The 27,473-nt window shown below is 41.9% G+C and overlaps 1 protein-coding gene and 2 non-coding genes across 3 annotated transcripts; 1 reads left to right on the forward strand and 2 right to left on the reverse strand.

The window, feature by feature from the left end:
* The first annotated feature begins 1,945 nt into the window (after positions 1 to 1,945).
* On the forward strand, positions 1,946 to 2,017 carry BDB00DRAFT_t25. Its single transcript has one exon. It is a non-coding gene; the product is annotated as a tRNA-Glu (tRNA).
* An 11,761-nt stretch (positions 2,018 to 13,778) lies between these two features.
* BDB00DRAFT_t29 lies at positions 13,779 to 13,849 on the reverse strand. The gene has a single exon. It is a non-coding gene; the product is annotated as a tRNA-Gly (tRNA).
* An 8,641-nt stretch (positions 13,850 to 22,490) lies between these two features.
* On the reverse strand, positions 22,491 to 22,963 carry BDB00DRAFT_869689 (uncharacterized protein; the record flags this gene model as incomplete). The annotated part of the gene is made up of 3 exons (XM_053126629.1): positions 22,491 to 22,504; positions 22,678 to 22,796; positions 22,860 to 22,963. The coding sequence occupies 3 exons, from the start codon at positions 22,961 to 22,963 to the stop codon at positions 22,491 to 22,493; spliced, it is 237 nt and encodes a 78-aa protein (XP_052982343.1).
* Positions 22,964 to 27,473: the final 4,510 nt, after the last annotated feature.

A 27,473-nucleotide genomic window follows, 5' to 3' on the forward strand; every position in this document is an offset into this window, starting at 1 on the left:
CAATAATTAATCAATACATCCGGCGATTTGTTGATGCCACATGCATTGAGTTGAGCAATCTTGATGTGATCACTCATTAATTATTGTTTGACGCGGAGGCTTCGTTGTTGTTGGAGGGGATGCTGGATGACTCTGCCATATCATCATCCTCATCCACGGCCTCTTGTTGTTGTTGTTGTTGTTGTTGTTGTTGCTTGGCGCTGTCGTCCTTGCGGCCGTCGTCGTCCATGTTGCTCCTTGATGTTGCTGCTGTGCCAAATGCTGCTGCTGCTTCTGCTGCTGTCAATTGGCGACGGCGGATTGTTGGTGGTGGCCTGAGCTTTTGAAACTCGGCAAAGAGTGTGGCGGGCACCTTGTGGGGGCCAGTGTAACTGTCGTCCGCAAAGTAACGCACAATGGCATAGCCAAGGTGTTTTTGGGGCAATTGCAAACACGTGCGGAAAATGCGGCGTTGGTGGATGTCCTTTGCCTTTGCTTCTTTTTCTGTTGCTATGAGGGTTTCGAGCTTAGGATCCTTTAAAACAGCAGGGGCAATTGGATCGAAATCCACCGTTTTAATGTCACCTTTAGCGGATAGCTTGGCCTTGAGCTCTGCTTCAAAGGATTGATGGATCAATAATCCAACAATGCCTTTGGTAGGGAAGTGAATGTCGAGTACACGCGTTTGGGGGATCGACATGGCTGTGAGACGTTTGCGCACTTCGCTGTGCGGCATGCGGTGATGACTATTAAGGTACACAAAAGTGTAACCTTGTGGTGCTGTTGCGTCTATGGGTCTAAATCCGCGGCTGGCCCAGGCCACCATTGCTGCTGTGGGTACTTTTACCATATGACGGTTCTTTTGTTTGTTGCTGCTACTGACGTTTTTGCTAGCTGCCGCTGCATACGTTTTTTTGTTGTTGCTGGTTGTTGTGGGTTTTTGTTGTTTTTGTTGCTTTTGTTGTTGCTGCTGATCCATACGATCCATCAGCTTCAGCTGGCGTTCTAACCGCTTCTCACTATCCTGCTGCTGTTGGGCTTCACGAGCATGCTTTTCTTGCTGGTACAAGGCTCGCGACTCTTGTGTGCCCGCGTGAATAGATTCAATAGCGCCGGTGAGACATTCGTCTTCATACTCAGGGGCACTATCCATAATAGGTGTTGTTATTGCTGGTGGTACCGAAGAACGTTCTATTTCGAGCTCGGCAATACGCATGAGCGCTGAATCCAGCTCAGAGCGGAGGCTGTTGTTTTCTTCCACTAGTTTTTTATTTTCCTCAAGCAGAGCTTCCATGCGCTCTACTTTTTGTTGGAGGGCAAGCCCCCAAGCAGGAATTTCAGGTGTGGCAGATGGTGGTGGGGTCTGGGTGTCAGGGAGTGTTGTATGCAGAGCACTAAACAATGAGTATTGCTGCTCTTGCTGGTTGCTGTTGTTTTGTTGTTGCTGCTGTTGTTGCCTTTGCTGCTCGATAGTGGCGGTACCCTGTGCAGCAAGTGGGCTATTTTCAGGTATACGGACATATTGGGATGATGGTGTGACCTCATGGCCGTTGATGACTACCATCTCTGTTTTGTTGTTGTTGGGGTTGTGTAGTGGTGTATCTATTTTTGTGGCTGTGAGGCGTTTTTGCCGTTTTTGCTGGGAATTCCCTTCTGTGGGTGGAGGGGATTTGTTGATGGGGTTGGGGATGCGTGTAGCACGCTCTGAGGCACGCCGCTTTGCACTAATGGGTGGTGCTAGGGCAAGGCGTACTGCTGATTCTGGGGCTGCTAGGGATGGGTGCACAGCTGTTGTACGTGGTGAGGTGGGAATATTGGCGGTTGCCTCGGGTGTTACGCGAGGCGAGGTCGAGGTCGTAATTTTTGGGGGGTGATCGGAAAAAAGGACGAGTTTTTGGGGGTGCAGAGTGAAGAAAAGTATAAAAAGAGGTGATTTTCGCCGCGCGCGATGCTCGACAGATGTCTCTCCTCTATGGTCCAGTGGTCAGGATCCCTGTCTTTCACACAGGTGGCCCGGGTTCGATTCCCGGTGGGGGAACATTTATTATTGTTAATTTTTAAAGTTATTTTGATATTGTGTAAAAGAATGTCACAGCCATAGTTTTCATGTAATATATTGAAGTCTTTTTGGTGGATAAGTACTGTAGCCAATAGAAAGAGAGATCATTAAGAGTAAGAGTAGAATAAAAGATAACTTAAAGATACTGTTTATTATATATGATGAGAGGGGATATTTATATATTTTGTCTAAACTACTATAGTAATGATATAATACAAAAGTACACAAATAACGATCACAAAGAATAACTGCGCAGCAAGCAATGATGTAATAGTTGACTGTGCGATATAAGGAAAGTAGTTGTGGACTGCAGCTAGGGTTCCGTACGGTTTGGTTTGGTTTGGTTCTTGAAGGGAACCGAACCTAACTGTCCAAAGCAAGAACGAACTGATTAGAACCGACGAGAACCATAGAACCGAGAATCGAACCGAACCCATCATGTATATAAAAAAGGCGAAATTCGGTATCTTTTAAATGAAAGCTAATGTGTGTGTCCAAATATCGCGGTATACTTGAATACTTCAGTAAAAAAGAATAGTTTATTATGGTACATTGAACAGCGATCTCAAAATGAATAAGAGAAACAGAATGTAAACATTTTTTATACGATGTGGGTTATTGCATCGTTAGAAGATTAAAGCACAGTTTTTATAAAAAAAAGTGGGTGCTTATAGTAGTTAGAGCGATGTAGTATTACTAGTATCATACAATATGTTATCGTAATATGGAGGAATTAAACCGCAACTGGCAGTACACACAGCTACTGCGACTCTACGCGTGTATAGTGTCTCATAAAACGCAAAGGGTGAACGGTAAGATAATTCTGTTACGGGCCCCAGGATGCGCAATCTCGGACAGAATGCACAAACTTGATACAACTGATCGAGAAGCCATGCTAAATCTAGTAAAGTAGTACGTCATAGAGAAAAATGCATTGTGGGTAGCAAAGTAGATGAATAAGTAATGACTCGCGTCATGGGCAGAGAAAGCAAGCTGCCGTCAGAAAAAGTAACAAAGGAAATGAGTGTATTTTTTCTTTTCCGATTATTTCTTTTCCAATCACGTCAAATTAAGTGATTGAATTAAAAGTAAGGAATTTACAAACGAAGTACATCCAGATCATTCATTTACATGTTCGCACATATGATAAACAGTTGCCTTATGGATAAAATGGATGATAATGGTTGTCACCACATAATCCACTAGCTGAAGCAGAACTCCTTCTATCATTAGTGCATCTGATGTCAGAATAAGTGGTTACAAATGAGGTCATCGGAAGATGTGAGCTTAAATATAAGAAAACGATGATATCATTTTCCTTTTTTATTGCCGATCCTCATTACTACACGTCCAGGAACCCCGAAACGCGTCATTCATAGAAGCATTGACAGCCAGCAATAATGTAAACCTTTTTCAGGATGAGCTTATATAATATCATCATCGTTTTGCTTTGCCGGAAGAATTGAGTTGAGTAAACTACAAGTCGATGATATCATCTGTAAGGATCCGTCCATCAGAAGTCTAATAAATGACATCAGCGGCATCATTTGAAAAATATATAAAGGCGTTTATTTTTGAAGCACCGATCCTTGTATCTAGCGTACACTTAACATACTACTCTACCTCAAAACTCTGTTGCCTTCCTACATTTCAATCATGGTTTATCAAATTGGTTCTTCTTCCCGCGATGTCTGTGCTGCTCTTCATGATGGGGTAAATATCACTATGCGATTGGTTTGTGTTGTGTCGTGTTATGTCGTGCTGTGGTGAACTCTATTGCAAATTGTAAACGTGTATTGATCTCCATAATATTTTTCCATTAAGGCATAAGAAACTCCTATCCAAACCCCAACCTTTTCTCGTGTGCCTTCCGCCATGTCAGTCGATACTATATCGCTTACTGATGAAGACATTGATGCCGGCGGTGCCAACACTGATTCCGAGTCTATTTCCATATCTGTTAACCAATCGCAAGGCAAGGGATCCAGTTGGGTATTCAAGTATAGCTTCGGTAAGCGCTATGATGACAAGGACGGTAAGCCACGCATCCGTTGCCTAGTGGGAAATTGCACCAAAACTTTCGCTGCCGAGCAAAGCAATACATCCAGATTAATCAAGCACTTGAACAAGGTCCATAGTATCACTAGGGAGTGCAGCACCCACACCAGAAGCAAGCGTTCTGGTGGTCCCCTTGATTCCTTTGTCCAGACGAAGCGTGCCCGAAGTGTATTCACACCCGAGCAATTTCTGAAGGCCTTCGTCAGGTTCATCGTAAAAAGCAAACTGCCATTTACCTTGGCTGAGAACAACGATTTGCAGGAACTTTTGGAGATTGCACAATCTGCATCTGCCACGGAAATGGTGCAGCTCCCAAGTGCCGATACGATTGCGAATAAGGTAAATATTAGATACATTTTTTCCTTGCACAATACAGACAAACAATTATAATTTTAATGCCCCATTTATTACCTTTAGACCAAAGAGGAGTACGGTCTGTACAAAACTAAGTTGCGCGCCATGTTGGACAAGATTACTGCAATTTCATGCACACTTGATGGTTGGACCAGCCCCTACAACGATGCTTTCCTTTCTGTTACTGGCCACTAGATTTCCCCATCGACTTGGACCATGCATGAAATCATCCTCGGATTTGTACCACTGGATGCGCCCCATTCAGCAGAAAATCTTGCCAATGCTTTTATCCGTGTCTTGAATGAGTTCGGCCTAGGGCCCAAACTATTTACTATCACGATGGATAATGCTTCAAATATGAAGAAGATGGCTCGGATCGTTGAGCACCACGCTGTTGACAATGGATGGTAAGTATCGAGAGTATAAATGCGAATTTGAAATATTTGGCAATATCGGTTCATGAGCTTATACAATACCATCTGTATTAGATCATTCCATGCAGGCTAGCACCATATCCCATGCCTTAGCCATGTGCTGAACTTGGTGGTCCAAGACATCCTACGTTGGGGCCTAGGTCCAACGTTGCGCGACAATACTGGTGATAGTGATGTCGAGGACGAAAATGACGAAGTCGATGTCAATGCAACCTTCGAGGTAAACGCAGAACGCACTTTGGAGGAGCAAGAGATCGAAGCAATGAATGTGCTGGTCAAGCTACGAAAAGGAATCAAAAAGATTCGGTAAGTGATTACTATCATCAAATACGTATTCCCTACTCGATGGTATCATTGGCACCATTTACTCATTATACCTTTGATTTTACATAGTTCTTCGCCTCAGCGCATGGAGCAGTTCATGCGCCAACAAAACTCGGATTGCTCCACTCAGCTCACCCTCCATCTCGACGTGGCCACCCGCTGGAATTCGACATATGACATGCTTGACCGTGCAGCCTTACTACGTGTACCATATAACGTACTTTGCTCGAATAGCACCAACGATGAGTTATTACCGTTTAAGCTCACAACGGAAGAATGGAAGCGTATCGACCAGCTGAAGGAAATCTTGGCGCCCTTCTATAAGTCGACGAAAGCCTTGTCCGCCAGTACGAGCCACCCTACCATCAACACCGCGGTTGTCCATTATAACAAGTTGATGGATACTTTGGAGGACATTGTCAGTGATGGTTATCCACTAGAATTAAAACGTGCGGCCAGATGTGGCCTCGACAAGTTGCAAAGGTACTATTGCAAGGTAGACGATATGGATGTATACATAGTTGCGACGACATTGGATCCGCAGATGAAGTTTTCTTGGTGGCGCCAAGCAGGGTGGGAAGACGAATACTAAGTGTCGAGCCAGCGGATGGTGCACGAGGCCTGGGCATCATTCCCGAAAGGCGCTGCTATGAGGCCCGAAGTGAATGACGAGATGCAAAGCTTGTACAGCCTATATATGTCGCCCACGGCTGGTGACGAGTTAGAGGATTACTTAAACGAGCGATTAAGAAGACCGGTACCAAACCAGAAAGGACAAGAACCACTGGTCCTTTCATACTGGAAATCCTAGCCCCAGTGGCCAAACATGGCTGCAATGGCGGCAAATATTTGGCGGTCCCAGTCACTTCCACACTATCGGAACGTTGCTTTTCCCAAACTCGACTTCTCCTGCCGTACACTCGAAACCGCTTCCGATCACACACCATCGAAATGCTAATGCTTTTGGATTCGTGGTGCTCCTTCGACTTTCACGGTTAAAACGTTTCCATCTCTTCGTTCCTGTATCTCTATATCCTCACTAGGTAACATAAGCTCTCGAACACGCTGTGCAAAATATTGGGCTTCTTGCTGCGAGATTGTTGACATGCGTAGTATATGGTCGCGTTTATGATGGAGAGCGGTGAGCTATTATGCAATGTACTGTAAGTTGTCATATACATCGTCGAGAATGTCGATCGTTGTTTCGTTTGCTTCAACATCTACATTCTGAACAGCTTCAGCATTTTGCAACTCACCTTGACTGGAAGCAATCGTTCTAGGAACAAGTTCTATTGCATTTTGCCGCTCTGTTTCAAAAACAAGCAGCATGTCTGTGAATCGCTTCAACAGATATATATGCTTACATGGCGCGTTTCTATGTACAAAATCCTCACAGGTACATGATTCAATAAGCATGTCATCTCTGACAGTTATATCATACACCTCAGATAGAACCGTAAATGATTTTACTTTTCACATATCAATCATTGGAACACTTCCATGTTCACCCTGAGGATTGCGGATCATTGTTGCAAGTGCGTCGACATGTATAAGGGATGCCGTGTATCGACGACGGGACAGTTCATTCTCCAAAGGACCTATACGACCGTTGTTGCTGTAAACCTGCTCGCGTTCTTTCTTGAAATAATACTCGACTTCGTGTGTAAGAATAAAAAATAAACGGTCGAGTCGTTTGTTGCGAGGTGTTTAAAATAGACAGTTTTGAGTTAGTTGTGCCATGATTCGATATAGTTATTCGTCATCATAAACCTGTTCCTACTCTCAACGTACAAGTACGACCACCGCTGGATCATAGCTTTTGGTAGCCTCTGCTGCTCAAAATAGTCCTAGAATTCGACTTGGTCGTCAAACTCTTGCTGGAACTTTTAGATTGCATTGTAATACATGTCGATATCGTCTTCGCGTAGGATCACTTTCAATGCTGCCATCATTGACGAACAGTACTCTTGTAACTCTTCTGCTGTATGCGACGCATCTAAACGAACTTTTTTCTTCAAGTTACGATTCCAAGCTTAGATGACGTGAAATTCGCAAAGATGAATGGCTGCAGTAGGAAATTCGGCTTGGATGGCATTTATCTCGGGAATGCTGCAACCAATCGTCATTTGCTCGATCTTTATACTGCACCTTGTACGAAGAAAAGAAAGCCATTGACAAATAGGGTCACCAGAATGCTTGTTGGTAAACATATAGGTGACTGGATAGCCTGTGTCTGTATGTATGTCGCGCGTAACAATTGTATATATGAAATCATTGGTTCGAGATGTGACCAAGTGTGTGGCATCTATACAGACAGACCTTGTTCCTTGGAGCTGGGCCAAATGCATCTGCGAAACAAAGCCGAATGAGAATATGCCTATGTCAGATGAGTAAGCAGATGGGTCACCGCAAAAAACAATGTAGTTCTGACTGATAAGTTGTTGGTCAAGCCAGGACTGCACTGAGACTATATCATTTTCGTGATATTGATAAAGATCGGTTTTAATCTAAATGTTATGCAATCATATGTCAAAACCTTTTCTCAAGTATAAAATCTCTGTTTTTCTCACAACATACTGTACCTTGCTCAGCATATTGTAGACGTCCTCATAATTGACATTTCTTTGACCTTGTTCCTACAAAGCATCAATTTGACGTAGAACGGACACATGAATGTCGCGGCAATTACGTCACTCGTGCAATTGGACGCGGATATTTTCGACGTTTGCTCGTGTCAGTGGAAGAGGGTGCACATCGTCGTGATCATCAGGAACGTGATTAGTGTGGGCGCTCAACATTTCAATGTCACAAACGTCTTGCGACATGCGCCAAATTGTCACCTTCAGACGACCAGCACATTCGCACTTTGTGCTGTCCTTTTGCACTAATCGTTGGGTATGCTTGGGAGTATATGTACCAGTGTGATGGCAGTAAAATGACTCGCTGTAAGACACGTGGCCGCCACCTTCACCTAAGTTTTTACGCTTGCCTGCCCAACTGTAACCACATGATTCTGAGATGATCTCCAAACATCTTTTCTATTCGGCAGCAGGGACACACACTTTTTGTTGCAATGGTAGAGCGAGGATGCTAGGTACAGTCGAATGTACCAGAGTGAAGCGAATATTTTCAACAGTATATACGGGGTGTTGAGGTTGTTGAGGGTTCATGGTGAAAGAAGTGTCAAGAACAAGATAAACAGTGTTACAAACATACTTTACCCAGACAAGCCATTATTTATCCCTCTTTTCTGGCATGTCTCTTATCCAACGTTCCATTATCCATATACCTAATATCCATCAATGATGCTTTTTTATGCAGCCAACTGAAACATCATAACGCATTGTTTTTGACGCAGCACTTTATTTTTTTAGGTACTCTCAATATATGATAAAAAAAGCCCTCGTGATATACGTTTTCTCCAGCTCCATCCACTAATATGATATAGCTGAATGTACTTCCTTATCCATCACAACTGCCGGTATCCATGTTATGGAATACAAAAGGCAGAGACCATGCCAGATATAGACGTATGTGTTGTTGTATGCAAGGAGGAAATCGGTACGTGTAAAAAAAGCAATAACGCAAGATCCGTTATGAGTATTGTTATAAAAAAGAAGGGATAAAAGAGCGCCATGCAAATCGTGTATACGTGTGAATGCAATAAATCGTTGTTGCCCTCGTTGGTGTGTGTTTTGCAATTGTGGAAGAAGAAGCATCGCAAAGTCGTCGAGTGTTGTGTGTTTGAAAATAAGGCCATCGTCAAGTGATGTTTGTAATAACAATGACAATAATAATAAAAGAAGCAGAACATTAACGATGTATAAGCATGAACCAATGACTGCCATGTTGCTGACACAATACAACAGCACTTTTCTTCTTCTTTTTATCCACTTACAAAAATAGTGTTGCAGGATTCCAGGAACGCCGTTCAACTGTTGCTAACTCTTGAGCACAGTCTATATAAAATCGTTTACCTGAATCTTGCTTTTCTTCTTTTTTAAGCCATTCAGATCATATACTTTTTTTTCCTTTATTCGTCAAGAGTAAGGGTCCTCACGGGCCGGGCTGGGACGGTTCTCTGCCAGAACCGTCCCGAGTACAATGTACATCAGAACCGACTCGACCCGGCCCGAGAACCGACCCGAGAACCGAGATTAGAACCGAGTTCTTCAACTGCAATTTCAAGAGGGATGGAATTACACAAGATTACAATGATAATCGCGTGAATCGAAGGGAAGGCGTAATTATTGTAGTGCATAGCGAAATTTGTGAATAGAAAATGTGTTTTATTTCAATTGTGGATATACAGTATGACCGTGCGTGGTTGATTGTTGAATTAAAGTATGAAATGTGTTCTAATCGCTGATCTGGTGGGGGGATTTCAGAGATTGCCGGAAAAAAGATTGCTGTATCAATTGTGTAATGACGTGTGTACAGATTGCTGAGAAGAAAATTTTGACGTGCCTTTGGTTTGGTTCGCAGCATTAAACGCTGCATGCTCAGCAGTGCTAATTATACTTATACTGCTAATAACGAATGGACACGAACGATTAAAGGAAGAACACTGAAAGCAAAAATCGCGCACTCAGCAGTGGTACAGCTCAGCATGCTGCTGACTTCTAAAAACTTCCTTTTGCGAAATGACAGGCGAGGTATTACTTAGCACTATTTGAAGAGAAGCTGCCGTTTGGTATCATTATCCTCAACGCGTCATGGAAAGTATAAAAGCAACAACTTTATTTTTGGGCAAAATAACTCAACTATTTACTTACATACAGCTTGAACCATTCTACTCTATATCCGTACCTTTTTATATCACATCCAACGCAATGACCTACCCAAACTACTCAGTTGGCTCCAGCTCTGACGACGCTCGTGGTGCTCTTTCTGATCGCGTAAGATTAATCTAAGATACTCCATCATATGCAATATCACCTGCAGCCAGCTGATGATAGTACCATTTTATAGAGAGAGTCTAGCCGTAATTCGTCCTTATCCAACACAAGTCGTTCGTTATCAAGTTTTGTTCCTCCTTCCCTAGCCCGTGATCAATCCAACGTCTCCATGGCGTCAGTCGGTTCGCATGTAATGGACACTGATGAAGAGTGCTTCGATGATTCCGCTTCCATGATCGACCACCACAAAATCACACAGCTTGCCGGTGACAGCGCGAACATTGACACGAGCGGTAAAGAAAAGCAGTCAGTAAGCAGCTGGGTTCTCACTCATGAATACGGCAAACGCGTCTCTATCAACGGTCAACCGAAAATCAAGTGCCAGCAGCCTGGTTGCAACAAGGTGTACGACGCAAAGCAAGGTAATACGTCTGGGCTTGTGAAGCACCTGAAGAATGTCCATCGAATCACGCAAACAACTGGTCCGCACGTTCAGGGGAACAAGCGCCAAGCCGGCCCAATGGACCAGCATGTCGAATTTAAGCGTAAGCGTACGTTTGAAAAGGGCGCCTTCCAACGACAATTCGTCAAATTTTTGGTCAAGAGCAAGCTCCCATTTACTTTGGCCGAAAGCGAAGAATTGCAGGAGTTGTTCTACATGGCACAATCAGCACCTACGCAAGAATCCGTCAAGCTTTTGAATGCTGACAGTATGTCGAGAAAGGTAAACTTCGTTTCATGTTTTGTTAAACAAGGATTCAGACATATACTTAACTTTCATTGAAATAGCTGGACGAAGAATATATCAGAGCCAAAGAACAAACCGCCGCCTTGCTCAAGAGCGTGCCAAAAATTTCTTGCACCGTCGACAGCTGGACCAGCCCATTCCGGCAAGAATTTCTTGGTGTGACAGCACACTGGATGTGCAGATCGACGTGGACTCTGTAAGAAGTTCGCCTAGGGTTCCAGCCTTTGGAAGGTCCACATACTGGAGAGAACCTTGCCGACGCCTTCTTGAAAGTCTTAGATGAGTTCGATCTTTGTTCGAGGCTTTTCACAATTACGAGTGACAACGCATCGAATATGACCAAGATGATGACCGTAATCGAACGACGCGCGAAAGAGAAAGATTGGTAAGTTACTGGGATTATGCTGCTTTGCCAAGATACTCATAAAAAACTATGTGCTCACCAACAACTTATAAAACCAAGGCCATTCTGTAAAGACATCCATCATATCCCTTGTGTTGGACACGTCCTTAACTTGGCAATTCAGGATATCCTGCGAGTTGGTCTTTCAGCACAGACACCAGAAGAAGAAATCGTTGACGACGACGAAGAACAAATGCCTACCAACTCTAATGTGCTGGTCAAACTACGAAGAGGCGTTACCAAGATAAGGTAGTCATCAGTTAATTAAGCATTAAACTATTTTTCAAGTGATTAACAGGTTTTAATCTATTACCTTAGATCGTCACCGCAACGCTTCAGAAGCTCCTACGTACCTTGAACAACGAAGGCTGTCCCAAACTCAGGCTCATTCCTGATGTCCGTACTCGTTGGAATTCGACGTTTGAAATGATCACGCGGGCTATCGCGGTCGAGGCTGGCTACAACGCAATGTGCACTGAGGCGCTGGCACAGTATAGGTTGACTGCACAAGAATGGGAGCGCCTGAAGCAGATCCGTGCTCTCCTTGAGCCGTTCGAGAAAGTGACCAAGAGGTTGTCAGCCAGTAAGTCGCATGCCACCATCAACCTCACCATCCTTTGCTATAACCATCTGATGGACAGGCTTGAGGACTATAAGACCAGCCCATCCACACCCATCGACCTGTGCGAAGCAGCGGAAGTCGGTCTCGTTAAGCTACGAAAGTATTACGGCAAGACTGACACGTCCAACGTTTATGCGTGCGCCACTGCAATGGATCCTAGCCTGAAGTTTGTCTGATGGGCTAAGAGCGGCTGGGAAAGGGAATGGCAGGAGTATAGCCAGCAAATTGTCCGGGATACCTGGTCGATGTTCAAGGATCGCGCGGATGTCGATATCGAAGTGAGCGAGCAGCTGCAGGAGATGTATGCGTTGTACCGGATCGACCGAAGCCAAGACGAATTAGAGGAATACATTGGCGAACAACCGATGATGCCAATGGTAGAAGCAGGCAAGCACACAGAGCTAATCTTCTAGGAGTCCCAGTCACAGAAATGGCCGAACTTAAGCAACATGGCTGCACAATACTTGGCGGTGCCAGCAACATCGACTCCTTCTGAGCGTTCTTTCTCGGCAGCTCGACATTTGCTACCGTACACCCGCAATCGTTTGTCTGAGGAAACCATAAAAAAGTTAATGCTTTTGAACTCCTGGTACCCTTAAAATTTTTTGGCTTTTCCTCTTTTCTCCTTTGTTCCTGCCAACTCCGTCCCTTTTCTCTTGTCTTTGCACTTTCTTTTTCATACTTTCTTTTACTCCACCCATTTCACAACCTTTCTTTTTTTAATAGATAGATATAAGTTATATAACATATTGATTTTTCTTAGAAGAAATAAATAAACCTATGCTCGGAAAAACACAACTTCACTCGTCCCTCCATTAACAATTATTCTTGCACAGTCAATGCATTTAGTTGCAATGACACGACGAATCTATAGTCGGTTCCTCGGTTCCAACCAAAGAGAACCGAGTCGGTTCCGGTTCGGTTCTTCCATGGAACCGGCCCGACCAGAACCGACCCGACCCGACTTTTGGATCGGTTCTTCGGTTCCTATGAGGATCCTTAGTCAAGAGGAACAAAATACTAGTTCAACTTGTGCTTGCTGAAATCGCAGCAGTTGGTTTACTATAGCGGGTGTGTAGAATTAAAAATAAAGATCTTATGCTTTATTTCCTCTCCCACTGTCAGTATTATCCACTCTTTCATCCCACTCAGCCACCACCTCCAATTTATTTCAAACACAACTGGGAAGAAATAAGGGGATGCTAATGAAGGGGATATTTATATGTTTTCTATTATTACTAGACATGCTATGATAGCTACATATTGTAATGAGAGACTAATACATGTTCAAGCAATAGACAACTATGTATCTTGACAATCCTGTGTTAACGTGAAGCGACTACATGTTCAAATGATGGACAGGTATCACAAAAGGAAAAAGGAAAGACCAGCCAAATCTGGCTATTGTCGAAGTCTTTTTGGTGGATCAATACCGTAGCCAATAGAAGAGAGATAACAAAAGAATAAAGAAGAATAAGAGCTGACTTGAAAGATAATCCTTTATTGTATATACTGAGGAAGGGTATTTATATGTTTTGTCCAAGGTAATACGAAAATGATGAATACTACGATGAATGCAAGATATAGTGGATAATGTATATAAGGTCGGCTGCGCGACAGAAGAAGATAGAAAGAATAGCTGTAGCTAATGTTGGACAGTGGATTGAGCTCTAGCGAGTGAATGGAAGAATTAGGAAGAAGTAGCTATAGAATAACGGCGAAGGGATGATTGAGTTACAATATGAAGGAACAGAAACAGGTAGAAAAAATGGCTATGAAATATGTCAAAAAGGGAGCGGGAAAAATCCAAAAAGGAAACGGTGTGTCACCGTCAAATCTTGCTACGACACTATAACACACTTGAGCTGCAACAAAATTAGCAATTATTGCTTTTTAAAATGCGTCGACCGAGAATCGAACTCGGGTCATCCGCGTGGCAGGCGGATATTATACCACTAAACCATCGACGCGTAGTTGATATGACACAAAATGTTGAGAGTGTGTTGGCCTTGGTTATTTCCAGCAACCACGGCAGGAAAAGTAGTATATAAGATGGTATAAGTATATTTTATACCATTGGTATAAGAACAGTATAAGAGCGATATTGGTATAAGACTGGTATAAGAATAGTATAAAATTTAAAGCTGGTTGGTCCCCTGATTTTTATAACCTAGAAATCCCAGAAAAAAATTTTTCAGCCTCTTCTCCATCTTGTAAAGAGCGGCCCCCTTCTTGCTTTTAGTAGGATTATTCTCATTAGGATGTATGGGGTTCAACTTGGCCTTCGCTACCTACTTCTCTGCTACATACTTCTTCCAAATTCTTGCAGTATTAGGGGTCTTCATTCATAGATTTGAAATGGATTGCAGCGAACTCGGATCCGTTTCGTTTTTAAACGGATCGATTTTTTGAAATCCGGATCTGATCCAGATAATTAAACTGCAGTTCCAATCCGTTTCGTGAGAATCTGGATTGAATCTGGATCAATATTGGATCAGTATGTCAGTACAAGGCTCATTAAACGATGTATATATAAATGGGAAATGACGTTATAAAAAAAGTATGTTTTCTTATGACCAGGATTGAGTTATCGTGAAGTTTATCATAGTTGTTATAGAGTGTGTTGTAATGGTGAGAAAGCAATAAAGACAGGCAGCAAGATTTGAGAAAGCATTCCAAAGTATAAAATGTATTTGGAAAAAATTATTTATTTTCTATATGTAACAACCAGAGTACCGGAACGAATAGTGTATAAGAAGTAAAAAAAGGTGGGAAGAGGATGATGGAAAGAAGAGATGCAGGTAAAAGGGAAAAGGAAAGAGAAAAAAGCAGTCTTCAGAAAACCAAAAGGGACAAATTTTGTTGCAGGCTACTCCTCACTAAAAAATTTGCTCGACGAGTCAATCAACATACTTGCCTTTAGCTTCTTCGAAGCAAGTCTGTTCCGCGAGCTAGGAACATACTGCTTTGCACAAGAAAATGTGCGCTCTGATCCTGTCGACGAGGCTGGAATTACTAAGTATCTTCGTGCCATTCTTTTCAACTTGGGCCAGTCATTCATTTACGATCGCCAATATTCCAATACTACACCGTTGTCAGCCCCACCCTTTGGATCAGTCACTGTATCTGCCTGGATGTACTTCTCAAGCTGGTCTTTGTTAATGGCCACCTTCTTGATCAGTGCATCGGGGTTTGTAGGAGTCATGACTTGGCTTCTGCTTGGCTTATAGGACTCCCACGCTTTTTCGACCAGCTCGATTGCATCCATCCGAAATATACCCCAGTTCTCACTTTCCCACCATTCGTACTTTAGGCACGGGTCCATGGCCGGCGCAACAGCGTACACATGTCCTTCTGCTTTGCAGTAGTATCCTTGCAACTTATTCTACCCGCATTTTGCAGCTGCTGCAAGTTCCGGCCATGTCTACAGTTGCAAAGGAAAGTTTTAGAACTTCACTGCTTCTATATGGGAGTGTTTTTACATTTATGCTGATTAAACGTTTACTTACTTCTTTCCATTGTTCTTAGTAATGCTCAAGTTTGTCTAGCAATCAATTGTAGCTGAGGATTACGAGGTTCATAGTGGCATATGAGGAATCTGATAGCAACGGCGTCAACTTGGCGAATTCATAGAGCAACTCACAGATACATTCCAGGCAAACCCATTCAGTGTCTGTCAGCTGGTAGTTCTGTAGACCTGCTATATTGTGGCATGCTCGATTGTAGTTACGCTTCACTTTCAAGGCCCTTTGCAGCATGTCAAAGGTGGAGTTCCAGTAGGTACGCACGTTCAAGATCAGCTCAAGCTCCTCTGAAGACCCGGCAACATCTTCACCTCCATCTTCTCCACTGGTGCCTTGCTTTAGCTGGTATAAGGACTTGAATGTCTCGAGATATTGATTGTTTTTTTGTGGTATCGCGCAAATACTGACAATGCCTTTGCGAAGCTTACGCAGTGTTTTGCCTAGGTAAGAGAGAAACGACAATAATAATTAACATAGTGTGTGTACTATTAGCTTGTGTGTTTTTTCGTACCTGTACTGAACACTGCTATATCGTCGCTACCAGTTAAAGCTTCTTACTCATCATTACACGCCTCGCCATGCAACCTGTTGTGGAGAATCGCCTGTACTGCCAAATTTAAAACATAGGTTATACAGGGTATACTGTTCTGCGTGGCGTCAAAAATATCCCCACCGACCTGGTACTCCAAGTTTTGCGCCATTGTGTTCATATTGGAAGCATTATCTGCCGTCAAGAAGAATGGTTTTGTTGCAAGGCTCCAGTCACCCAGCACGTTGAGGAATGCGTCTGCCATGTTGGAACCTGTATATGGACCGGTGAGAAGCTCCAGACTAAGGACGATTGATTGCTGGTTCTAATCATTGTCGATCCAGTGGGCCGTGATACCAAGAAGAGAAGCCCTCCACTCACTTGCCTAGGCATCGACGGTGTATGATAGGAACAGCACATCTTTCAGTACCTCGAATATGCAAGTGCGGTAGATAAGGTATGTATCAAATAAATCGCGGGCGGCAGTGCTGTTACTTGGCAATTTGACATGCGTAGTTGTCGGTGCTGATTGTGCAAGATTCAGCAGCGACTGGAACCGCGGATTCTCGACGATCGCAAATGGCAAAGCAGCAGACACGAGAAAAAGACAAAGTGTGTGACAGAATGCTTCAGAGCTGAACCTGGAAACGCTAAAACTAGGAGCAAGAAAGGCGTCGAGCGTTTGTCCCTGTAGTGGTGCATCAATGGAAGTATTCTTGGTAATATTGTGGTTCTTGAGCAAATGGTTGGATAGACTCGTCGTAGTACCTTTGGGATCTTGGTATTTTCTATTGCAGAAGTCGTTGCCGACTGGAACATTGCAATAATAAAAAATGCCGCCACTCTGGCTTTTGTGGGCCTCTCTGAACCATTTGTACACCCAACTTTTGCGCGCTTTGACAGTTTTTCCCTTGGTTTGCCGCTTATTGGTACCTAAAATGACGCTTTCGATATCGCTGGTGCTCTCTATTTCAACGATGTCAGCATCGGTTGACATGGCAGACGATTGGCGGTCAACTGACATAAAGCTTTGGGCCCAAGCAAGAGTTGATGATTCCTAACCAACAGTAACGACTTATATTAGTACAGATGGTCAGGTACGTATTTGTGATGCAACGGGTTTTTGAAGATATAAACATACTTCGCCATGATCGGACAAGTCATCATGATTGCTGGTGGAAAGACGGCATTTACCAAGAGTTGAAAACTCGGGTTGGTTCATTGTAAGTATCTACACAGGCATGGCAGTGTATTAATATATGGTAAAGAAAAGTGGTATAGCTTACTCGGTTATTAAAATAAAAATATGCGTATATGCCTTTGAATCGTTCTTCTCTTCTTGCTTTGATATATGTTGCTTCCTTGTTCTTTTACGTCTCTTTTTGCAGCATGATAGACTTTCCAGCATGATAGATTTTCAAGCATGATAGATTTTCAAGCATGATAGTGAAGCACTTCTACATCGTGCATTAACGATCCGCTACAGCGCCAGGATGACGCTTGATAGGATAGGACGTAATTTCCTTAAACGTAATTTATTTCCGCCACAATTAGGCCCAACTCAAAAGATCTACGGTATCAGGCTATTGGTGCAAACCGGGTTTGCTTTTTTGCTAAATAAAACAGCTATCGATATTCAGTGGGTGCCTCTGTATTATAATGTCTGATAAGCTTTCTACTTTTCCACACCCATGTATGCTTATGCCCATCACTATCGAATTATGAGATTCCGTTACTTGATTCCGCTGATAACAAATCCCATTGACATCGGAGCCATTTGCTTTGATATGCTCCTGATATACGAGACATAATTTGCTTGACATTGCCGATAACTGCCCGTTGAAAATCGTTGCATTTACTTTGACTTTTTTTACACTGTTATCCTACTGATAAGCAAAACATTTTTACTTGACTTTGCTGATAACTGCCTACTTGGTTCCGGGATCAATGCTTTGTTTTCCGCTACAATGTATATGCCAATCTTAACTTTCATCTATCTTTGATTTTATCCATTACCGCTATCATATCATTCGTTTATTGTTTTCAGCCTTTAGGAGATGTCTATATTCTATAATACAGCTTTAGTTAATTAAGCTAACTGATAGGTATATAGTTCTCTTCTAGGCAATAAACAAGCTCAAAATCTTATGATCACATCAAATAGTAGAAATAAGTATTGGACAGCCATGTTTCTTTCCGTCATAGTGTATGGCATAAGAACAGCGAGGCCATTCTGCTTTATTTTGATACACGACAGTAGATGGATGGCTATATAACGCAAGCATACCTCAATATCATGTGTTAGTTGAAAAAATAGAGGATCTATCACCATATATTTTGGTGTTTGCAGAGTCCGTACTTTGATGCTGCAACAGTATGGATACTACTGCTACTTTTACTTCTGCACCATATACAACTTTACTAACTTAGCACAAATAAAAACTCGTTTTTGTTTTCTATAAATGGAGTTGTGAGTTGAGGTGCATTGTACTAGAATTAGCATGCTGTGCATTCGACATAGGAAAAACGGATCAAACAGATCAAACTGATCGCAAACTTTTGAACCGTTTTTGATCCGGATCAGCAATCTCGAATCCGAATCCGTTTCGTTTCGTAAAAAATGCAATCTTAATCCGTTTCATTCCAATTCGAAACGAAACGGACCAGCCAATCCGGATTTTCTGAGTACCCCTATGCAGCATCTACTGAGCGTAACAACGATGCTTTGATCAATAATTATTCTCCATCTGTTAAATATAATGACACATATTCACTTAATACAACGACGATGCTCTACTGAAGACTGCGCCCTACGAAAAAAAATCGCAGCATTAATCATTTTTTAATTATGAGTGACACAAAAAGGTAGAGGAGAGGGAACAGTGGTGGGAGCATTTTCTTTCTAAATAAGTTTTAAATGATAATTCTCTTATAGAAAGCAGCTTTATAAGAATAGAGCATCACTGTTGTCATAACGAATGTTTAAAAAAAGTGCTCATAGTAAGATTTTCAAATGTTTCATTATGAACATCTTGTTTTATGTTGTATCTGCTTCCACGGTTTCTATATATTTTTTCCAAGTGCACGACATCAATCTCACCAGATTTTACTTTTAGAACTAATAGAAAGCTCGAGGAATTTAGTACAACAAGTTAATTCAAACGAAAAAACAGATAAATTCAAGTGATCAAATTAGGTAAACCAGCCAGCAATTGAGTCGAAATAGAAGGACAGCAACTCTACACACACACGTTCTTTAACCTTGGCCAAATGAGTTCGTAGCAGCGTTGCCTCCAGTAATCGACCCATACAAACATGTTGTATTGCAGAAAACACTGCCACTAATGAACGTTCTCTGATGAACTTTCTTACTAACAACACCGCACGAATATATGAAGAAGAAAAAACGGCGTAATCAGTTCAGTACGTATTTACTGTTGTATCTGAAAGTTTTGCTCACTAGTATGTTGTTTCCCTTTTATCTACAGATCTAACCCTTATTCACATTTTTTCTTATATAGAAGAAGACTTGTTAATATGTATACTTCCTCAAGCCTGGTATTTATTTTCAAAAGAGATTTAAAAAATATGTAATAAGATGTGGATGGGACAGATGCTGATGATGTTATACTTCTATATATCGATTAGGTGTAAACAATTTTTGTTTTGCGAGGCAAGTATACAAGAGTGCAGCTACGATCGAATAGAGCAGGCAGACCATGACGCCAAAATGGAGCCTGTGTATGGGGACGATGCAATCCTTGCTGTATGGAAGGATTACTAGGTGGTAAACTGGCAGATTTCTAAACCAGAACGACTCAAAATCCGTCTCATTCTTCTTCAAAAACTCGAAAAAAGTGAAGACGTGTTCTACATATTGCCGGTCGATTAAAAGCTTGTGTGTGAAAAAGTAGAGGATGCGACTAGGTTGGGGTTCGCCGCCAGCAAAAACAACGCGGACGTACAGTATGTGCTCACGCGCATGTGGCGAGTCATCTCCGATATGAACTGTTGACCTATCAGCTCGATCTTCGGGAACTTGTAGATCACGTCGTACACAAGATTGTGTGCTTCTTGACTAAGCGGGAAATAATGGCCACTGTTGATACTTCGATAATACTCGACCAAGCAGCGGTAATGACGTAGGTCTATGTGTATTTCCTTGCCTGTTTGTAAAGGGTAGCTTGATGGAGGCAGCAGCTCTGATTCACGCACCAATAGCCCTTGGCGACGACGATTCAGCTCCAAATCAGAAGCGTCCAAGAACGATTGCACATCAAACATAGTCATTTCGGCCGAAACGTTCCTTTGCAGCGGTACAAGAAGACTGGCAATTGATGCAACCATGGGTTCATTGCAATACTGTCGCTGATATTGATGCACAAGATCGTTGCCATACACATCCATCAAGAACTGCCTCATATACGTCACTTCAAAAAGGTCCCTCCAATTAATATTCTGGTTCTTGACGATACCATTATACCATTCGAAACTGAAGAGCCAAAATCCATAGCAAGGACCGAAATCGAGGACAGTATCGCGAATATGGCCATGGAGGTGCATGTCTGGCGTGATAAACTCTGGGGCGTACAGTCCGACGTACTTTTTGCAAAACTGCAGTAAGCGGATTTGAGTAATGTCGACATCGGCAATCTTGATTGAGGGTTGGCAAAGGATACGTGCAGCTTCGACGAACTTGAGCCAGTTATCGTAATGTTCACCAAGTAGCTTTGACTTGAGCAGAACAGGGGAAAGCACAACTGTCTATGTTCGCCATTCATCCGATGTCATACCAGCGAACTAGGTAGCAATACAGCCAAATCCAACAGTATATCCCGGTGGCAGTACAACCTTTTCCAGCTCCGTCTCCATATCCACCAAATGCTCTTTTGTCAAAAGTCCTTGCTCAACCCAAGCTTTTGCCATTCGTGAAGCGGTATTAGAAAACAGATTGTGCATGGAGTCAATGATATAGGATTTAAAATCCAATCCCAGACACGGGCTCAAAAATTTTCGCGAACGGGATTTTTTTTTTTCGCTCATGGGATTTTTTTTTGTTTATGGGATTTACCATTTCGTTCGCGGGCTTTCTTTTTTGCCAATGAGATTTTCCATTTGGCCAACGGCGTTTTGATTTGGCCAACAGCATTTTATTTCGCTAATGGCCCCTTTTTTCGCTAATGGCATTTTCACTTGGTCAACGGCCCTCTTTTTCGCTAACGGCATTACTAATTTGCTTACAGCAGTTTATTTCGCCAACAGCATTGTCATTTAGACAACGGCCCTTCATTTGGTCAACGACATCATTATTTCGCTTACAATTTTTTTTATTTCGCTAACGGCATTTTCATTTGGTCAACGGTCCTCTTTTTTGCTAACAACATTACTAATTTGCTTACAGCATTTTTTTTCATCAACAGCATCGTCACTTGGCCAACAGCCCCTCATTTGGCTTACAGCATTTTTGTTTCGCCCATGGTATTGTCGCTTGGCTAGCAGCATTTTTAGCTATTAGTCACTGCTTTTTGGTGCCTACGCCTTGTACTCATTTAAGCAAGGTGCTTTAAGCAACGTAGTACTGTGACCCGTAATATCGCCGAGAATACATATGCTGTAACTCTTTACTTGTCGACTATATACAGACATCTTCTGTGCAAATGCAACTTGACCTTAAAACATGCAATGCACTATTCCTGGAGCCCGCACAGACAATGTGACTAAGGACAATTGAAAAGATTACATGCGCAAGCATATTCAAAATGGCAACCTTGACTACTTGGCTGACTGTGTTTTCATTGATGAAAGGTCGTTCACTAAAACGGTAACAAGAAACTCTGCTTGGTCGAGATGTGACACCGTTGTGCATGTCTGTCTTCTGTCGATGTGGACTGCATCAAAAACCCTTCTAGCAGCCATTAGCCATACTGGTTTTGTCGAGCCTACCATCAGATCAGGCAAAGGAGGAACAAAAGCAGTTGTTTTGGAAAGCGTGATGGATGTCCTCGATGAAGATGTATGTCGTGGTGATAATTCTGTTTGTGACAATGCACCTATTTATACACCAGGATTTTGAGTAGTCGAAAAGCGCAGATACCATCTTGTCATCCTGCCCCCTATTCGCCTTTTTAGAACCTGATCGAAGAGTTTTTCTCAAGGTGAAGGCTCTTTACAAACAAGCCATCATCAAGGATTGATGTACAAGAAGAGCAGGCAGCAGAAGAGTAAGTGAAAGGGAAGGAAGCATAAGGGCCAGAAGTTCCAGAATGGGAGAGGCGTTTGGCGGATGCCATCAGGTGCGTTCCTTGAAAGATAATATTGCACGGATCACGCATTCCACTACTTTCTTTCCCATTGTCTTGCACAAGAAGACAGCCTGTAGTTATGAGGCAACAACAGCAATTCCCCACTTACCTTTCGCGTTATCTCTATAACCACGTTTGTATTCACCTTTCTGTGATTTATCTTCATACCAATCTCTGTGTCTTACTGTATTCTATTTATCAACAACTACTCTCGACAATATATTATGCTTATATTTCTCAAACTCTCAGTAGGATTCTAGGCGTAAATGGCTTTATTTAGTGTTCAGTAAGTCATGTGTCAGCATTAATAAGCAAGCGAGTGCAGCGAACGATAGATTTCGTATTTGCCGAAGCGAAGTGGCGTTCAGGATGATGAATAAATAAAAACGATATGCATTAGCCTCTTACTAATTTACATAAAGCATGTTTGCTACAGTACTAACCATCTGGATCTTCTCCACGTTCTATGCGTGCTGCCATGATTTGATCATTTGTTTTATAGATTTCTGCCTCTATTTGGAGAGCAGTGGCAATGGTGATTCCAACGGCATCAGCTACTTCTCTACGACTAGCGTGCAGCCACTCCCTTGTACAATAGCGTAGCGCGATGTACTTGACAGACTACTCTGATGTATGATAACTATTGTCTGGGACAATGGCTGTATCGTCCGAAGGAGGAGGCGAAGGCGTCGGTGAGCGAGGTACAGCTGCATCGTCGTTTGAAGACATAGGAATATGAATGAGTGAATGAGGTGAAAAAGCCTTCATTCTTAGGGCATATCTATATATACCTGCAACCTGAAATGGCGTTTTTGACGAGAATACAAGTCCAAAAATCTCTCCGATTTAGATGACAGTCCTTTAAGCACTATCGAATAATTTCATGGAAGATTATCTGCAAGTAGAGTGTAATGCTTTTGCTTTTATACATATAGAAATGCTCTATGCGACGCAACATGCCATTTTCATTTTTTTAATCTTTTTATCATTTTGAAAACTAAGAATCAGACATTGTCAACCATCTAGCGAGTGACAATGGCCTCATCTTGTTATATGATAGAAGCATCTATATAGCTTTATATTTTACGCCTTGTTTTTGTTTGGCTATCTTTTCGATGAAAAAGGACTATGTAGAATAAAAGATATTTGTATGACAGCCCAAAAAGGAATATCCTGCAAATGATGAGTTTCTCTTGAAATTGGTATTTACAAAAATAAGTTCTCACCCCACTTTCATCCCAATCCTCTTTCTGTACACTGTACTATGGGAAGAGTAAGAAATAACAAACCAAAGAAGCACTCAAGCACCACGAAACGTGTGGCTAAAACGTTGGAGGCACCTACTGTTGAAGAACTCGAATCAGCTGTCGAAGAACTACACTCTTTGACAGAAAATATTGAAGAAGCTCAGCAAAACTGGGTTCCTACTGAGTATGATGTTGCCATCCTGGCAAAAGCATTGGAGCAGCTAAACCTTGGATCATCAAGCAATCAAACTGGTAATGTCTAGAAGAACAGAGAAACGGCGAACACGTCACCTTAGCGCTAAAAGTGAAAAGAGTGTATCAACTATTCATATCCGTAGCCACGTACACGGAAGAGCTAACCAAATTGTATAGGTGAAACAAGAGAGGAACAACGCTAAGTTTAGCCGTCGTACATCACATATTAGAAATAAATTTGTTTAAGCTCTACGTATGTCTTGTACTCTGTTTGCACAAAAAGCCTCTATAAATATTGGTACCTGTTGCGCCTTTATTCCCCCTATTAAAATCAATAAACTCGACTATGAAAACACGCTCCCAAGCACGATCTGAAACACACCAGCAATCACGCCCTCAGCAAGGGAACATCTCCAACCTTCAAACAAAAAAAATTATCAAAAAACGATCCACAAAAAAGTCGCCATTGAAGCGCTTAATTAAAGCGATGAGTGATATGGATATAGTTGATACCCAACAGCCCTTTGGTATATACTTGCCTTCCTTTTAGATGAGAATATGCATGCATTGTATTTGTCAATTTTCTTATAGGATCTTATAAACAGCCAATACCACATCCACCAGCATTTATAATGAGGATACAAACATGGAATCAGTTGATATTGTCCATGAAGAAGAGCTCGACGATGCACCGAGTCAATATTAAATCAGTTACTTTCCGATCGAACAATCCCGTCTGATACAGCCAAACGATGGTATCGACTCTTCTGACGATGCTGGCACCAGCAGCTCTGAAGAGGAGGAAGGTGAAGAGCTAACAGTGCTTTCAGTTCGCGCTGGCTCTCCTCCCGTCAGTTCGAGTAGCAGCGATGTCATTGAGCATCAAAGAGCCAGAAAAAAGACCACCACAACGCCTACCACCCGACGTGGACCAAGTACGCCACATTCCCTGCAGCAGATGCTACAAACTCTGTTGTTACGCGCTGCTGGCGCCAAGTACCGCACCATATCTCGTGTATCAGGTGTTGCCAAATCTAGCATCTTCGATCACAAAAAGAGATATGCAGAACGTGATGGAAATGCAAATCCCATCAAACATAAAGGAAAATCATTGCCAAAAATCACTAAGGAAGGCAGTAATTTCCTTGTGGAGACGGTGACTACTGCAAATACAGTGACGTTAGAGCAGATTAAGATGCTATACTTTAATCGCTTCTCTGTGCTACTTGACGCATCTACCATATATCGCCATTTAGTAGAGAAATGCCGAATCACGATCAAGCGTGCTCATCCGTACCCAGAGCGGCGTACCGACGAAACAACAAAAGACTTGCGCTTCAATTTCGTTCAACAGTATATTAGCAGCAATATACTGGACTATAAGAATAATTGCGTATTTGTCGACGAAGCATCGGTGACCGCAAATATGCGACGCAACCATGCATGGTCACGAGCTGGAGAGGTGGCGCATGTTAAAGTACCGCACATGTATGCTCGCTCGCGCTCCATGCTTGTAGCCATCTGCTCCACAGGCATTGTTAAAGCATGCACAAAAATCAACAGGGGAGGAACGGGAGGTGGAACAAAAACTGTCCACTTCTTCGCCTTTTTGAAGCAAGTAATGGACGAACTTGATCAGCGAGACTTGCAGGATAAAGGCTGGAATATTGTATGCGACAATGCCAGAATACATACAGCCAATTACATCAGCAACGAGGTCACAGAACGTAGCTACAGGCTCGTCTTTTTGCCCCGGTATTCACCATTTTTAAATCTGATTGAGGAGTTTTTCTCCAAAGTCAAGGTGCTTTACTGGCAAATCGACTTGGCACAACACGAGCAACAGCAGCAACAACAACAACAGCAACAATCGCAGCAGCAAGGTGTAGTAAAGACGGTGGAGCAACGTTTGGCTGACTCTATGAAGAGAGTCAAAAAGAAGACTTTGAGAACTACACTGCCCATTCGATTACGTTCTTTGATCGATGCCTTGCTCGTGAAGACAACCTGTAACTGTTCGCACATTTCCTGTATCCTTTATATCCTCCATATACTATATCCCTACACCACCACCAGTTACACTATATCACTTTTTGTTCTTTTAATCAAGTTTACATCGACTATATGTACTTTTGACTTAGGCAGCAGCTAGGGAAAAAAGGAAAGTGAAGAAAGAAGTTAAGCGGGCGGAAGAGAAAAAGGCAGCAGGAAGAAACATGTTAAGTAGGTAGCATAAATAAGAGAGTGAGATGACAGATGAAGTGGGACAATAAAGAGAAGAAGCATAACGAGTAAGGAGGGACAGGCGACTATTAAGAGAAGAAGCATAATGAGTAAGGAGGGATAGGCGACAATAAAAAGAAGAAGCATAAAGAGTAAGGAGGGACAGGCGGAGATAAAATGTGGATGGTAAAAGAGTGACTGGAGAAAAAGTACAAAGGAAGGGAGGGCATTTATAGACACTGACCACAGGAACAATCAAAGCAGGTAATGCACGCTTGTAGATCAGGTGCTTGCATACTGCTAATGACTGCTCCCATGCGCGTCCAAAGAGTGTCAGTTAACGTCAGTGCATCTTGCTCCATTGGTCGATGTCGCTTGGCACTCAATGCAACGTGTTTGAACAAGATTTCGGCAGGATTGAGCACCCCACTACAATGTGGCAAAAACACTGCTTTGTAGTCTTTGGCTTCAACCACTTGACAAATCGTCGCCTTTGTCTCTTCTGGGACATCGTCAAAGACAATGCTCCGGGAACGAAGCTTCTTCACATCCATCTCGGCAAAGAGTCTGCGAAGGAACTTCTTGACATCGTCGTTGTTAGTGGGCCCTTCGTAGTTTTTGTTGCTAAAGTAGAGGACCTCACTACGAGTAAAGCCAACGAGGAACGTGGAGGTGGTTTCCAAGGGTTCCAAGGGCTTAACCTTGGGCTCGTGCACCTTACCAACAGCTGCTGCTTTCTGTGCCCTCACTTGCGTCTTCTTGGCATCAGTGTAAGTACGATTGCTGTTGATGTGGTAAGCCATTTCACCAACAAGAACACAAGTGGCTGCACTGACACCTTGCTCATATACACTGGAGACTGGTTGTTATATTAAAAATTATGAAAAAAGTAACAATTAAAAAAATTTATATCAACTTAAAAATAAAATAAAAATTGAATTTTTTATTTTATAAAAAAGATAAACTTCAGAAGATTTAAATTTAAAAGTTTATTTGAAAAATGGTTCTCTTCAATAAAAATATTCTTATATATAAATCATCTTTAATTAAATCTTTTGAAAATATTATGTATGAGGTTAAAAAAAAATATTTTGAAACTGAAATATTATCTGACCCCAAAAATAAAAAGAAATTATTTGATAATATTATAAAAGAAAACATGGAAAAAGTTAATAATAATTACTTTTAGTATGAAAATAGTAGTAGTAATATATGCATATATATACATAAAGAGGAAAAAAACAAGGATATATATGTCACCAAAAATAACCAAAAATGGTGATAAAAAGAAATTTGTATGTACAAAACATAATCCTAATCATATCCCAAGAAAAAAAAACAAAAAAAAACAAAAAAAACCAAAAATACAATAAAAATAATAGAAAGGAATAAAAATGATATTAAAAAAATCAAAAAAAGAAAAATAAAAAAACTTTTTATTTGTAATGCAGGTGAAATAAATCTTTGGAAAATAATTACCAAACTCACAACTTAAATAAATCAGTTATGAAAATTAATAAACAGGGCTATTATCTTTATAATCAATATTTCAATTATAATATGCCCCGAGTATG

This window comes from Zychaea mexicana, assembly GCF_025766255.1.
Source record: "Zychaea mexicana strain RSA 1403 chromosome Unknown BDB00scaffold_16, whole genome shotgun sequence".
Classification (NCBI taxonomy): Eukaryota; Fungi; Mucoromycota; class Mucoromycetes; order Mucorales; family Lichtheimiaceae; genus Zychaea; species Zychaea mexicana.